General features: G+C 44.9%; 1 protein-coding gene across 2 annotated transcripts in view; it reads right to left on the bottom strand.

Annotated features, from left to right (window-relative positions):
- Positions 1-12,200, bottom strand: part of LOC105298693 (histone-lysine N-methyltransferase SMYD3) — a 94,035-nt gene that overhangs the window by 7,803 nt on the left and 74,032 nt on the right. For both annotated transcript variants that reach the window (XM_023536578.1, XM_011370062.2), the window contains one exon: positions 6,281-6,389. In XM_023536578.1, the coding sequence (XP_023392346.1) occupies positions 6,281-6,389 (109 nt within the window). The remainder of the gene's footprint in view (positions 1-6,280; positions 6,390-12,200) is intronic.

Here is a 12,200-nt window from a genome sequence, read left to right as displayed (position 1 = left end):
CATTTGTATATTGGAGAAATGTTTATTCAAGTCCTTTGCCCATTTTTGAATTGAGTTGTTTTATATTGTTGAATTTTAGAAGTTCTCTCTCTATTCTGGATATTAATCCCTTATCAGACATGTGATCTACAAATATTTTGACCCATTCTGTAGGTTGGCTTTTTACTGTTGATAGAGTCCATTGATGCACAAGAGTTTTTAATTTTAATGACGTCCAATTTATCTATTTTTTATTATTGTTGCCTGTACCTTAGTGTCATAGCCAAGAAACTGCCAAATCCAATGTCATGAAGTTTTCCTCTATGTTTTCTTCTAAGAATTTTACAGCTTTAGCTCATATTTAGGTCTTTGATATTGAGTTACTTTTTAATATGGTGTTATGTAAAGGTCCAACTTCATTTTTTTGCATGTGGATATGCAGTTTTCCCTTCACCATTGGTGGACGAGACTGTCACTTCCCCACTGAGTGGCCTTCGTAACTTTGTCAAGAATTATTTGACCATATACGTGAGGTTTATTTCTGGGCTCCCTATTCTATTTCATTGGTCTGTGTAGCCTTCTCTATGTTTCTACCGCACTGTTTTGATTACTGTAAGTGTGTAGTAAATTTTGAAATCCGGAAGTGTGAGTCCTCTAACTCTTTTTTTTCTTTTTCAAGATTGTTTTGGCTACTGGGACCCCTTGAGGTTTTACATAAATTCTAGAATGAATTTTCTATTTCTGGGAAAAAAAAAAAAAGCATTGGGATTTTAAAAGAGACTCTACTCAATTTGTAGATTGCTTTGGGTAGTATTGACAGCTTAACAATATTAAGTCTTCTAATCATGAACGTGAATGTTATTCTATTTATGTCTTCTTTAATTTTTATCATCAATGTATTATAGTTTTCAGTGTAAAAGTCTTTCATCCCTTGGTTAAGTTAATTCCTAAGTAGTTTATTCTGTTAGATGCTATTGTAAATGGAACGGCTCCCTTAATTTGCCTTTTGGATTGTTCACTCAGTGTATAGAAACACAACTGATTTTTGCATGTTGATTTTATATCCTGCTACTTTGCTGGATTTGTTTATGAGTTTTAAGTGTGCTGTTGTTGCTGTTGTTATTGTTGTTGTTGTTTAGTGTGGAATCTTTAGGGGTTTCTATATCTAAGGTCACATCATCTGTGAACAGAAATAATTTTACTTCATCCTTTCCAATTCGGATGCCTCCACCATTATTTCTTCAAGTCTTTTTTCTACCCTATCTTCTTTCTCCTTCTGAGACTCCAATATTACGTATTTTGTTATCGGTCCCATTGGTCCCGGAGGCCCTGTTCAATTTTGCCTTTTTTTTAAAGTCATTTTTCTCTCTGTTTTTTTTTTTTTTTTTTTTTCAGATTAGGTAGCTTCTATTGTTCTATCTTTAAGTTCCTTAATCATTCCTCTGTCCTCTGTCCTCTGTAGTTAAACTTTTATTTATTTTGGTAATTGTATTTATTAGTTCTTAAATTTCTATTTGATTCTTCTTTATGTCTTCCATTTCTTTGCTAAGACTCTATTTTTGCATTTGTTTTGAGGGTATTTGTAATTGCTCATCGAAGCATTTCATGAACATGCTGCTTTAAAATCTTTGTCAGATAATTCTAACATCTCTGTTATCTTGGAGTTGGCATATACTGTCTTTTCTTTTCCCATTAAAATTGAGATCTTCCTGGCTTATGGTATGAGTGTTCTGATGAGATTCTGAATTTTTTAAACTTGCGGTCTGATCGCCTCCTCCAACATTCCAGCAGGAGAATGGAGGGCTGACACCTTGTTCCTGCCAGGTGGAGGTTGAAGTCCCAGTTCCCCTCTTGGCTCCTTGTTACTGCTGGTAACTACCCTTACTGGGAGGTAAATTTCCGCTCATTTCTTCTAACATGACTTAATCACTATGGTTTCATTTTATTGACCATTCTCTTATGTCTCTCTTTTTAGTTTTGAAACATACTCTTGAAATTAACATTCTCTATTTGGAGACATTCATAAGTATAGAGCTAGGGACTTCCAAACGACTCCTTGAAGGCATTATTGACGACTATGGCCTCTCGCTTCTGCACGCCCTCTTGCCCTCCCTCTCTCCCTCCCATCTGCCCCGTACTAGGGGATGATGTTACGCAACGAGAGAAGAGCTTTTTGACCTTGAGGTTATGGGCATTGAAGAGTCTATGGAGAAGCTTCAGTGGCCCCCAAAGCCCCTTTCCCATCAAATATACAAAATGTTGTGCGTTTGTACATTTTTCTTTGGTGAGTCAGTGGTTATCATCAGAATCCTAAATAAGAACATGACCAAAGGGGTTAAGAATCACTGTAGCCGATTAAGAAATAGGAACAACAGAACTGCATGCTCCAAACCAGCCATTGTGGGAATGGAAATCAGGGTGCAGGCCGGAGGAGACAAGAGACCAGCGTGGTTGTGTTTTGAGCTTCCCCTGTGTGCAGGAAGGAGAGGAGTAACTGGGGCTCGTGGCCTGCACTCCCTGTTCAGGCCCAGAAAAGATAAAAAGATCTTCAAAATGTAAAATGCTTCAACAAAATGCGATGAGAAGGGAAGAAGACATTACAACATAATGTAGGAAATTTACATCTAAATAAAAAATGGTCATCGAAGGGAAAGAAGTCCAACTTTTTCCATCCTGACTTTAGCTAATAAAGCAGCACTAACAGAGCCGCTCATCTGGCCCAGGGTAAGGGAGCCAGAGGCTTGCAGAGCTCATAGAGAAGAAATGGGCTCACGGACAAGGCAGCCCTGTGAGGACAGTTGCCCTTGAGGTTCAAGAAGTCAAATGAGTGGCTAACAAAATTCTTCCAAGAAATAAAGGGAAAGAAATGAAAGTAGATTAGAGACAGGAGAAAGCAGGAGGGCTTTCTGTGAAAGGACCCCAGGACGGTCCTGTGGCGGCAATCACAAGCATTTCAGCTGAGCCCGGGGAAGATGGAAGCCCAAACCAAATCAGAGCGGGGCTAAGTGGATTCCTTTCCTGGAGGAGGCTGGGGCCTAATTGAATCTATAACAAATTTCTGATTCTGAAGCTTTTCTGTTCCACACTCGGCCTTTGAAACCTTAATTCGAGCTATTTTATCCCATTATTTCCAGGGTTTCTAAGACAAGAAAGAATATCTAGGGGTGCCAGTCTAAAGAGAACATTAGTTTCAAAAGGCTTTTCGCTCTCTGGGTTACCTGAGTTCCGAGACGGCTCAGGACGAAAGGCTTTCTGCAGGACAAAACGGATCTGCTCCTAGACTTACAGGTGAGCTTATAAAGAGATGGATGTGTTCAGGCCACCCCTCTGCTAGCGAATGGCCAGTCGCCAAAGGTCCTGAGATGACTGGTCTATTAACTATACACTACTGAAAAGAAATGGGGGGAGGTGACGTTTTTTAAAGTCCTCTATTCATTTAAAAAACCCATTCGTTCAAGTATGGATTTGATAGAACTTTCTGTGTTCTATCACGTTCACATGGGTGAGTGTATCTATGTTAGGTGACACCGGGAGCGACAAAAGGTACAGAAGTCGGGGTCCCTTGAAGAATTCCCACTCATCTTGGAGAAACTGAACACACCCGTGTTTTGCGAGGGAGTGGTTACCTAACGTAGTTGTTCAAAGCGGGGACTACCATACAACCTCAGACTACAAACACAGTGCCTAAGGGACCAGGTAGCTGAAGAATGATCAGAATAAGGGTTCCTTTAGAGTCTCAAAAAGCTTGGGACTTGGCAAAACACTCTCACACACGACCTCATTTACTTCTCAAAATAGTTCCATGAAGTAGGCATTATCCTCATTTTAAAAATAAGAAAATTATATTTGCAGGGACTGAAAGAATTACCTCAAGGCACAAAACTCATAAATGGTGGGACTGGAACCTGAACCTTATGGACTCTAGGACTCTAAATCAGAGGGCTCTTTGTACCACTAGACACGGCAGAGGATACACGTTAGCATTCTTGTTGACAATCACAACCCAGCAAGGGATAGTGACTTTTCCGGAGCCAGAAACGAAGTTCACAGCGAGGCAATGACTTAGTCCCAGTCCTCATGGCAGACTCTCTGATGCTGCTCCAAGATCTTTCATTGGGTAGCTATCGGGGCCCGTCCTGGGGCTTATCTTTGGTTCTAAGAGCAGAAGATGCTAAAAACGATTACCAAGGGAAGCTTCTGGAAGAAGTGAGACAGCTTCACAAGAAGGATGCAAGGAAGACAGAACGGAACTGGGCAGGATGGGTGTAAAAGGACAATCAATGAGAGTCATGAGAAGGGCTGGGGATGGCTAGCACCATCTACCCAGCCCGTATTATCTTATGATGCATATGCAGGTGGCTGTTTGGGTTCCTTCAGGCTTGTCTCTGCAGCTGAGGGTATTACATGTCTCCTTCAAGAGTCCTGCTGCAATTGTAATAATTAAGCTTCACATGAAGAACAGAAGAGATCTACATCTCCTCTGATTTCTCTCCCACATTCTCCTCTGAGTTGGCATCAGGAGCTCATGCTGAGTCTTCCTAGAGAGCCTCATCTATTTAACTGGGCCAGTCCAGAGAAAAACAGGGCCTTGGATTCCAGCCTGGATTTAATGTCTTGTTCACATGTCTGTCTCTCTCATTAAACTATAAGGACAAAACTGGATCTTATTCGGATTAACTTATTTAATCAACAAATGTTGAATTAAGTGGAACAAACTAGACTTGGTTCTACTTTAGTTGACTTTAGACAAGCTCTTGAATGTTCTCAAGCCCTTAACTTCTTTAATTGTCAAATGGAAATGAAAACGCTTGGCCTACTGACCTCATACGGCCGTCACAAGGACCAGATCAGACCATGATGAGCAGTAATATACTTTCCAGTCCCATATAAACATAAAGGATTTATTTGATCACTTATAAAACACCTACTCTCAAGTGACATCATATACTTGGGAGATTTCCTCCATATTATTTTTCTGTCGAAACACAGAAGACTCTCAATAAGGATCATCTGTCTAACTGATTTGACTGGCTGACAGCTATTTGCCCAATGAGAAAGGACAGTTTTCCTTGATATTGGAATATACAGCTAGGTGTCCTTCCATCAGTCTAGGTAAAGATGTCAGACAATGTGAAAAGAACAGAAAAGTTGTCTGTCGCCGGGAATCCTAGTGTCCTTCATGTTGCCCGTGGGCTGATTTCAATGAGAGATCGGGAAAAGGCAACATGGCCAGCAGTCAACAGAAATTAGCATTAGAGCATCTCATTTTTGAGAATCTCTTAGGCATCTGTCATTTTTCTCATCTCAGTATGCATAGCCGCCCACGTATGGGACCCCTGGCCTGCCTTCCGAGATTCTGGACCTCTCCACGGTACCTCCTCTGCAGACAAGGACATCGTGGCCCAGAAGACCTGGCCACAGTGCCAGGTGCTGCCTCTGAGACCACCGCAGCAGGTCTCTGCACAGAAGCTGGAGCCTGGACCAGGTGAGCGCTGGGCTCTCCTTTTGGAAGCCATGGTTTGTGTGAGGGGGAGCTCTGCCAGGATGGGAAAGCCAGCACGGCAGAGAGCCCCGGGCTCCTAAGGGCAGAGGAGACTCATTGAGAGGGTGACCAATAAATGTCACTCTTTAACGATGTATTCCAACACGGATCCAGCTCGCCCACTCCGTCTCTCAGCACTTACTGCTGGCACCGCCCTTCCTCCCTCGTCCTCCCTCCAACAACCGATACTTCCTAAGTCCTAGGGACCTTGCATGGCGCCGAGCTGGTTACAAAGATAACCACCAACCCCACAGTGTCCTGGGGAAGGGCGTCAGACGGTCCGCCTGCCGGGGGATAAGCGCTCTGCGGGCGGAGTGAATAGAGAGTTGCAGGAGAACAAGAAGAAAATGACATCTGAGCTGAGCCTTAAAGGCCCAGCAGAGTCCGGTGAGGCCCGGGGGGCGGGGGGTGGGGGTGGCAGGGGGAAGGGGGACCTGTCCGCTGCGCTTCTGAGCCCAGCTCGCACCGGTTGGTGGGAGCTGATGATGAAATCTTCAGGGTTTTTGTAAGCTGGTTGATTTTATACCGGTAGTTTAAAATCAACCATGGTGCGGAAATTGGTAACTATCACACATGGGTTATTTTTTTCGGAGCTGGCTGTTAAATATTTATGGGCACGTGTGCGCGTGCACACGTGTGTGTGTGTGAGTGTGCATGAGACACACGTGTGTAGAGCTGCCAACAATCACAAAAAGGAGTCCCAGCGACAGGCAGAAAAGGCCGAGGGCAGCGACACGAGCGGCGCATGCGCGCACTCACCAGTCTCAGGTTCTTCATCGCCTGGGGAAACATGCCTTGATGCAACTGCAACTTGCCAACTTTCATTACCTGCACACCTCTGACGGGGTGGCTTCCTGGGAAAAAGATCCTGGAAGAAACCAGATGACAAACAGTGTCAGTAGCTCTCAGCGTCGCAGTCCGCGTTTCAGCAGGAGACCGTGGACGTGGGGCAGACACCGGCTGTGACGACGCGAGCTTGGCCGTCCTGGGGGGCGTGGGCTCGTTATCTGTCTCCTGCTCCCCAGGATGGCTGCGCATTAGGGGAGAAAAAGCCTGGACTGGACCGGATTGCCTCGCCAATGAACGCTGGAGAAGAGAGACAGGAGTTAGGGCCTCTGCATTTACACGTGGGGGCAGAAGAGGTTGAGGTCGGGTGCTAGTCCCATCCTCCCAGCTCTCCCATGAAGCCCCGGGCCCGGGCAGCCTTGGAACAGGAGGTGGGCTCTGCATACATATCGTTAAGTAAACGACTGGAAGCTCCACCGGTTCCCCATCCAGATCCCCCGCACCCCGCTAACTGCAAAGCCCCGTCTGTCTCAGCTACAGAGCTCCTCACGGTCCACCTTTCTCATCGGCCCTTGTCATCTCACTCGATCATAGAGCTTTTTGTTCAGACACCTCGTCTGTGTTCGCCGTGCTGTCATGCACGTAGGAGGGACTTGATACATATGAGACCTTTTTCACACATAATGGAATAGAGTAGGATGTCGCAGGGGGTGAAAGAATGAAAAATTAGGGCTAGATTTCAGACCTGATATTATTTCGATTTGATTCAACAAGAATTTATTATATTAGATTCATTTCAGTAACGCGTGTACGGTTTGGCCTCTCCTGTCCCCCACGCCTGCTACCGAGCTCCTGCCGTGGATGCAGCATCATTCCCGGGGCTTGTGGACACACGACGCTATACGCGTACATATGAACTTTCTCCTCAAGGCCCGATAATTCCACTAGACACACGACAAACATTCATATCACAGTTTAAAAACATTACAAAATAGAGCACGATTTAGTGTCCAAACGAGTCCTACCTACATGGTAATGCTCAATTCGAGTTTGTTTAATTGAACGAAGAAAATGACACAGGAGTTATGAAGACAGAGAGGCCAGCGATGGTTGGCTGGACCAGCGCAGGTTTCCTGGAGGAGGGAAACGGGGCTTCGACGGGCTCCCGGGGACGGGGACGGGGGAGGCTGGGCTGAGTGGGGAGGAGGGAAGCACATCCGCACCGTTAGCACGAGCGAGGGCGCGCTCCATCGCTGCTGCTGCGGCGACCACAGGTGCCGGCCCGCGGCGTCAGCGACACGATCCTGAGAGTCACGACTTAGGCAGGGCTCGCCGTGGCCCAAGCGCTCTTCGAACCGGCTTTCACTTAGGAACTCACGGCAGCCGCCGTTACGCTCTACCGTGTAACAGACGAGGATTTACCAGGAGGGACACATGTGTCCTCTGGCGAGTGAGCACACGTCTGCAAACCTTCCCTCTCCCCGAACCTAACTCTTCTGTCCATGAAATGTGATATGCAAACTTCTCATTCACGCTGTTAAAACGGAAAGCAGTACCCGAGAAGGAGGTATTTAAATCAATAGGGGGCTGGCCGTTCTTCTTTTAAAAAATAGAAAAGGGAGGGGGAATCAAAGGGGACACTTGGGTCCCGGATTTCTCTTCATCTCCCGAGTGTGTCAAGAGATCAGTCGGTTCACCTCACCCCTTACAGAATGAACATCATTATCTCCTTGCGTGGAAAAGATTTTAAGGTCCCTGGACAAAAGGCTTAAGACACCATTATCAGCAGGTAATTGCCCTGGACACTTTCCTTGAAAAGCACACCTGGATTTGAGATTTTATTTTATTGCGATAAATGTGGTATAATTAAATTTAAAGGCTGAAAAGTAATTTTATACTAATAACCATTCCACTAAGTGGAAGTCTGTCACGTCGGTTAGCAGACGGAAAGAAAATCTTTGGTTCTATGATGGCAGAGGAGGTGGTGCATAATTATGCCATGGCAGGTCCCTGCTCTGGCTGCTTAAAGATATTGAAACGTGACATGGAGTTTAGCAAGGAGAGGACGAGGAGGAACTGCCCGTGAGGGGCGCTTGCACATACATATCGACAGAGCGGGCTCACAGCCCCGGCGGGGGTGCCGATCGTGTGCCTGGATTGTCTCTGGAGGCCGCCCAGCTGACACAGGGAGTAAGAATCATGACTACTTGCTGGAACAGCACCCCAAGGACAGCTGGCACGCTCGCTCCTGCTGGAGAAGCTCCCCACGGAGGGCAGGGGCTGTCGCCGACGTTCCCGCCTGCGACAGTGCTGAGAGAGCAGCGCCTGCATCAGTCTTCAGCCACGCGACTGTCGACACCCAAGGTCAGCCTGGTGGCCCGAGCCCGAGAAGACATCAGGGGCCCGAGGACCATGGAGACGAAGACGGGAGTTCGAGCGAGAAGGTGAGGGGAAGGTGCGCCTACGACATGCCGGGTTCTGTGCCCAGTGCTGTAAGGGACTCAGACGTCCCAGGTGAGCCCGTGCCCTTGGGTAGCATGCAGTCTAGTGGCAGATGTGAGGCAGATGTGAGAGCGGCCGGACCACGACAGAAGCAGGGAGGAGAGCAGTGATGAGCGAGGTTTCTTGGGAGTGACAGAGCTTGAGCTGGTTCAGAACGAAAGATGCAATGGGCTCCTGGGACAAGCACTGGGGCGCAGGAAGGGACAGATTCCTCTGGCAGTGGTACGGGGCTGAGTACAAAGGGCCGGTGAGCACACTGGCCTGGTCGGCAGAGGAGGGGCTGGGGAGGAGACGTGTCTGAGGCTGAGCTGTGCAGGGACATGGGGGAAGCTAGGAACTTGGGACTTCTGCTTATAGGCTCTTCTGAACGGAGCGGAGAGTATTTTATCAGAATAAGAAACAAAGAAAATTGGAAAAGAGACCTTGGGGCAGAGAGATTTGGGCAGGATGGCGGTAATGACAACAAAGAAGAAGGATCTGATGTAAAAAAAAAATGACATAAGCTGATTCAACAGGACCTGCTGAATGGAGACCTGCTGGGGTCTGGCAGCATCAGAGCTGACTCCCAGATTCAGAAACGGAAACGCTGCCAGGAAAAATCGGAGCAAACTATATAATAACAAAACCGTTTGACAAGGTGTTCCACTTGTTTGGGGGTGATAAATTTTCTTTTCATGGGGACAGTGCTAGCAGTCACATGCTCCAGAGTGCTGGGCCTCGAGCGGCAAAACGGCCTTCGGTGTTTTGAAGAAGCCACTTCAGATCAAGAACGACTCCTTCCCATGGCCTCATTAGTTCACGCGGTATATTTTATCCCATAAAATGAGTGAGCAGGATCATTTCCTGACACGAAGAATACGTTTCTACTTCTCTTATTTCCACCAGATAGGTCTTTTCCTCCAAAGGCAGGGCTTTCTCGCTCGGAAGTTTGAGAATTTTTAGTTATTTGTACATTGTTAGAAAGAATCTCTAAATCAGATAATAATACCATAAGAGCTTTTTGTTTATTTTAAATGTTCATATGATCCCGGCTCAGGAGCAGAGTTTTTAGAGTAGATAAATTAGACTGGAGACATTAGGAGATTCGGTTCAAGACCCGGATCTTCCAGCTAGTTTTTGAGCGACCGCTGCACTTCACAGTCAACCTGATGGTAAGAAAGAAGATGGGAGAACATCTGGAAATGTATCCACTACACAGAAACACAAACTAGGATCAGTAAGTTTTCAGGGCGAGCGAATGTACAGGAATTCGTTGCGATGCACCATTAACATCCATATCGAGGCAAATGTTGAGAACAAAATCACTTGATTTTGTTTCAAAGTTAAAAAATATAGTCTAATAGCATCAAAATAGTTATTTTCTAACAGTGAAAAGACCCACTTGAATCACCTGTATGTTTATGTTTCTTTTTAACTGCAGGTTGAATGTACAGCAACACAAAGAGTTGCTGGCAGGGGCAGGGGTGGTCGAGAAGACACTGGCCAGGAGCTGCCTTGTTAAGGAAAGGCCTATGTTGCAGATAGAGTTAAGTGTCCAATTTTGAACCTAAAAATTAGAGTTTTTATCTTTCTTTTTGAAAAAAGAACCGAGAAAACAATGCCCGTATCACATTTGTATTTAATGCGTATTTAATGCTGACTTGTGCACAGATTTTCTCACTCCCCTGCCAGATCTGCTTACGTCCTGCTTGGCCCGCTGGCGGTTTGGCTGCCAGCAGGGGGACCTCATGGGCCTGTCCGTGCAGTTGGCCCTGCAGGTGGCACAGTGGTAAGAACTGGTCAGAACCTTCCGGGCAGGCAGGACGAAACTCTATCGCACACACATAATTTCTTTTTACTACTCATAATGGTGACGGTGCTGTTCTTTGCCTGGCTTTTGCCTGTGTCACATCTTGGGCACTCTTTTTGTAGGGTGTGAAATAATAACGTTTGGAAGATTTCAAAAAGGCTGGCAAGTGTGACTGAATTATGCTGTAACTGTAATTCAGTTATTAAGTATTTGAGAAAAAAATGGCAGATTTTCATTACGGAAGTTGCACTTCTCCTGCATGAGGTCGATGTATCCACTTATATGGGCGATAAAAGACACCCCTGAATTTCTGGATGCGTATTCTAAAGCCCCTAAATATGCGAATACATACATGGTCATATCATTCTGGGATCATTTCCCACGAAGAAAACTGTCAGCAGAAATTTAAAAATTTACTTGCATAAATCGCTTTATTTATTTGAGCCTGTTAATTCAGATTCATGAAAAATGATTTGCATGCTGTTTCTAATAATACAGCAGGCTTTGTAACCACACAGATTCTCTCAATGAAAACAATGTAGAATGGCAGATAAAATATTTTAAAACATAATAAAATGCTGGCAAGAGAATAAAGAATTGTCAGGCCAAAATCTAAGTGAGAAGGGAAGGGATCCCTGAGAAGTAAGCAGAATGGTGAAATTGCTGATATGTTGGTGTCCTACCACCTCTGGCTTTACCTGATTTTCGAAGCTGCGGCGGGAGACAGGAAATCAAGCCCAGTGTCTACCCAACATCACGGGGCCTGAGAGGGAACCCTCCCTTCTTGCCAATTACAAGAGACAGATTACATTCGAAAGAGTGACGCTGACAGTGGGAGCTAGAAATCAAGTAAATAATATTTTCAATGTGCCCAGGAACAATAATTTCTAGTCTAGTATTCCATATCCTCAAAAATAACTTTCAAGAATCAGGATGGATCATGGAAGGGTTCAGGGTTACTTTTTGAGGCGATGAAAATTCTAAAATTGACTGTGGTGATGGTTGTATACATCTTTGAATATACGAAAAACCGCTGAATGGTATACTTTAAATGAGTGAATCGTATGGCATATGAAGTATATCTCAATAAAGCTGTTTTTAAAAAGAATGACACGTTAGCCCCCCAAAATGAAAAACTTACATATAAATCTAAGAAGATATGTACAAGATCTATATAAGAAAAACTACAAAACTCTGATAAATGAACTCAAAAAAGAACTAAATAAATGGAGAAATATCCATGTTCATTGATAGGAAGACTCAATATTGTCAGGATGTCAGTTCTTCCCAACTTGACCTACAGATTCAGTGCACTCCCAATCAAAATCCCAGCAATTTATTTTATGGCTGTTAACAAACTGATCCCAAAGTTTATACGGAGAGTCAAAAAACCTAGAATAGCCAACATAATATTAAAGGAGAAGAACAAAGTTGGAGGACTGACCAACCTGACTTCAAGATTTATGATGAAGCTATAGTAATCAAGACGGTGTGGTATTGGTGAAAGGACAGACCAACAGATCAATGGAACAGAATAGAGATTTCTGAGAGACATAATATAGTCAACTGATCTTTGACAAAGGAGCAGAGGCAATACGATGG

Source organism: Pteropus vampyrus, unplaced genomic scaffold (assembly GCF_000151845.1).
Source record: "Pteropus vampyrus isolate Shadow unplaced genomic scaffold, Pvam_2.0 Scaffold159, whole genome shotgun sequence".
In the NCBI taxonomy this organism is placed as follows: Eukaryota; Metazoa; Chordata; class Mammalia; order Chiroptera; family Pteropodidae; genus Pteropus; species Pteropus vampyrus.
This window is presented reverse-complemented; position numbering and strand designations above follow the sequence as displayed.